General features: G+C 37.4%; 1 protein-coding gene across 2 annotated transcripts in view; it reads left to right on the top strand.

Moving 5' to 3' along the window:
- The window catches only part of LOC104722110, a 5766-nt gene continuing 2519 nt past the window's right edge, over window positions 359–3605 (top strand). The window contains exons 1-13 of one of the 2 annotated variants that reach the window (XM_019232978.1): window positions 359–447; window positions 549–765; window positions 937–1058; window positions 1155–1243; window positions 1351–1386; window positions 1491–1584; window positions 1666–1708; window positions 1819–1919; window positions 2030–2094; window positions 2174–2667; window positions 2750–2834; window positions 2901–3026; window positions 3112–3601. In XM_019232978.1, coding sequence (XP_019088523.1) covers window positions 551–765; window positions 937–1058; window positions 1155–1243; window positions 1351–1386; window positions 1491–1584; window positions 1666–1708; window positions 1819–1919; window positions 2030–2094; window positions 2174–2667; window positions 2750–2834; window positions 2901–3026; window positions 3112–3601 — 1960 coding nt within the window. In that variant the 5' untranslated portion in view covers window positions 359–447; window positions 549–550. The other variant, XM_019232976.1, reaches the window with a different exon arrangement.

The following is a 3605-nucleotide window of genomic DNA, read 5'->3' as shown; positions in this document are numbered from 1 at the left end:
GGGTGGATTTAAAATCAAAACAAAACAGAACCAAAATTATTGCTTTTATCATTGTAAAATCTAAATATCAAAACCAAATTATTGAAAACTATTTTTAAAAATCAATATAATTGTGTAAAAACAATTCAAAAATTAAAATTAAATTCACTGCCTACCTAAAGATTGTCGTTTATATTTAAAAGAAATTCAATATCCTCTTCTTTTTTTTTTTTTGTGCCACAATTAAATTTATTTTTATTTTTAAAAAGATTATTTAGAATTTTTCTAAATGGTTTGTTATGTTCGCGGCAAAGATATTAACGACCATAAGAGTTTAATGGAAGCATTGCTAAAAATAGAGGACAATCGTCCAACACCACTCAAACAAACCTATATGTCTTCTCCGTCGTCCACCAAAATCTTATTTACCTCCAAAAAAAAACTTGAGAGCAAAACAAAAGTAAACAGGTTATATATTTGACAAGAAACACACAAAAACATCCATTGTTTTGTTTATATTTGATTATTCTTCCCTTGTGGGGAATGCTAATCCAAGATTTGTTCGTCAGAAATGGAGCAGAAGAGCGTGTTGTTTTCAGCTTTAGGAGTTGGAGTTGGGTTAGGCATTGGGCTAGCGTCAGGTCAAAGTTTGGGTAAATGGGCAAACGGGTCGATTTCTGCGGAGGATGGACTTACCGGAGAAAAGATTGAGCAAGAGTTGGTTAGGCAGATTGTTGATGGCAGACAGAGTAGTGTCACTTTCGATGAGTTCCCTTATTACCTAAGGTTACATTGCTTGCTTGCTACTTTGTCTTATCTTTCTTGAATGTCATTTCTTTTACATTAATGATTAATGATCATGATGTTAATCTTCTTGTCACGCTTGTGAGTTATGAGATAAATGAGCTTTTGGAGATGGAGCTTTGTTATAACAAATGTTTCTTTTTGATGTTACAGTGAGAAAACTCGGCTTTTATTGACAAGTGCAGCTTATGTTCACCTAAAGCAGTTTGATATCTCGAAGCACACACGTAATCTTGCACCTGGAAGTAAGGCCATTCTTCTGTCTGGACCTGCTGGTATAAACATCCCCTATCCTTTTTATGTTCTCCTTGGATCTTTTTGTGATTCAAAATTTTGGTGTAATTTTGTTTGGCTCTTTTTTTCCTCTGCAGAATCCTATCAGCAAATGCTTGCAAAAGCATTGGCTCATTACTTTGAATCGAAACTACTACTACTTGATATAACCGACTTCTCTATTAAGGTGATTCAATGCATAAATATTTTGGTATATATATCTTCCATGAAAAGATGATTTCTTTTTGGTAAAGAATAGCTTGTAAGCTTTCTCTTTCCTATTCATTGTTACAGATACAGAGCAAGTACGGATGCGTCAAGAAGGAAACTGTACGTTACTTTGTGATCTTATGTTTGTGTAGCTTAGTTTTGTGTGTTTGTTTTTGTACAGACCATGATTGTGTTTTCTTTCATATATCTCTACTGTTTCCTAGTCTCACAAGAGGTCTATTTCTGAGATGACATTGGACAAAATGTACAATTTGATGGGTTCTCTATCAATGCTCTCCCAGAGAGAAGAAACAAGAGGTACAGTTTCATCAAATAAATCCTTGGCCTTTAAAATTTCCTTTTTCAGAGCTCAAGTGTTGGAATTCTTGTAAAATTTAGGGACCTTGCGTAGGATCACAAGTGGCAACGATCTTCATTCCAGGTACATTTTTTTGTATCATATCTTGTTTGTATTGTCGTTTAATTAAGCTGGAAATATAGATTTGCATGTTTTTATGCTAGCTCACTAGTTCCTTTTACGTAACATGTCAGGGGCTTTGACGTTACAAGTCATCCTCCGCGACTCAAGCGGAATGCTTCTGCTGCTTCTGATATGAGTAGCATATCTTCCCGTTCGGCAACTTCTGCTTCAGGTGTGTTTAATCTTCGTCTTCCTTCGTGATAGATAGTAACTTGTTTTCATAGCTTATCCACTTAACCAAGCATCTGAATGAATCATTTGTGGCTGTTTATACCTTACTAGCTTCAGGCAAACGTAGTGCAAACTTATGCTTTGATGAGAGACTTTTCCTTCAGTCACTTTACAAGGTAACACCTATTATGAAATCATTAAGACAAAATTCTATTCTCGTGCAGTTCTAAAACTGAACAATTGTTATCTTTACAGGTCTTGGTTTCGGTTTCTGAAACCAATCCTATAATAATATACCTGAGGGACGTTGAGAAGCTTTGTCAATCAGAAAGGTTCTTTAAGTTGTTCCAGAGGCTCTTGACTAAGCTATCTGGCCCTGTTTTGGTTCTCGGCTCAAGACTATTGGAACCCGAAGATGACTGTCAAGAAGTAGGAGAAAGCATTTCTACTTTGTTTCCTTACAACATCGAGATCAGACCACCAGAGGATGAATCTCAACTCATGAGCTGGAAAACAAGATTTGAAGATGACATGAAAGTGATACAGTTTCAGGACAACAGGAACCATATAGCGGAGGTTCTTGCTGCTAACGATCTTGAGTGTGATGACTTAGGTTCCATTTGCCATGCAGATACCATGTTCCTAAGCAGTCACATTGAGGAAATTGTGGTTTCTGCAATCTCTTACCATTTGATGCACAACAAAGAACCCGAATACAAAAATGGGAGGCTTGTAATATCTTCCAATAGGTACTAAGAAGCTCATTTATCTCTTTCACGCAACAAAGTATTTATCTTTCTTAATCTAACTAATTGAATGGTTCTGTAACAGTTTGTCCCATGGACTGGGTATATTACAGGAAGGTAACAGATGCTTTGAGGAATCCTTGAAGCTGGACGCAAACACTGACACCAAGGTATTTACATTTCTTACCAGGCATGTGCTTTTAAATAGAAAAGTGACTAAAATGTGAATGACTCAGGTGCAGGGAGAAGAAAGTGAAGGAATAGTAAAGAGTGAGTCGAAATCTGAGACAGCTGCTCCGGAAAACAAAAATGAGTCAACTCCCAAAAATGAATGTCCCATGCCTCCAAAAGCACCTGTAAATGTATAATAGTCCATATGAATCAGCATTGTTATCTTGATGAATTTTCCTGAACATGGGTTTGATTTTTTTGATCCTGTCAATGTAGGAGGTGGCTCCTGATAATGAATTCGAGAAGCGCATAAGACCAGAGGTTATCCCAGCAAATGAGATTGGTGTGACTTTTGCTGATATAGGCTCACTGGATGAAACCAAAGAATCACTTCAAGAGCTTGTTATGCTTCCTCTCCGTAGGCCTGACCTGTTCAAAGGTGGCCTTTTAAAGCCCTGCAGAGGAATCCTCCTCTTTGGACCACCTGGTACTGGGAAAACGATGATGGCAAAAGCCATTGCGAATGAAGCTGGAGCTAGTTTCATAAACGTGTCAATGTCCACAATCACTTCAAAATGGTTTGGAGAAGACGAGAAGAACGTGAGAGCTTTGTTCACCCTTGCAGCCAAAGTGTCTCCGACTATAATATTTGTGGATGAAGTGGATAGCATGCTGGGACAGAGGACAAGAGTTGGAGAGCATGAAGCTATGAGGAAGATTAAAAATGAGTTCATGACACATTGGGATGGGCTAATGTCGGATTCAGGTGA

Source organism: Camelina sativa, chromosome 11, assembly GCF_000633955.1.
Source record: "Camelina sativa cultivar DH55 chromosome 11, Cs, whole genome shotgun sequence".
Taxonomy (NCBI): domain Eukaryota; kingdom Viridiplantae; phylum Streptophyta; class Magnoliopsida; order Brassicales; family Brassicaceae; genus Camelina; species Camelina sativa.
The sequence above is the reverse complement of the archived record's forward strand: the minus strand, read 5'-3'. Positions and strand labels throughout refer to the sequence as shown.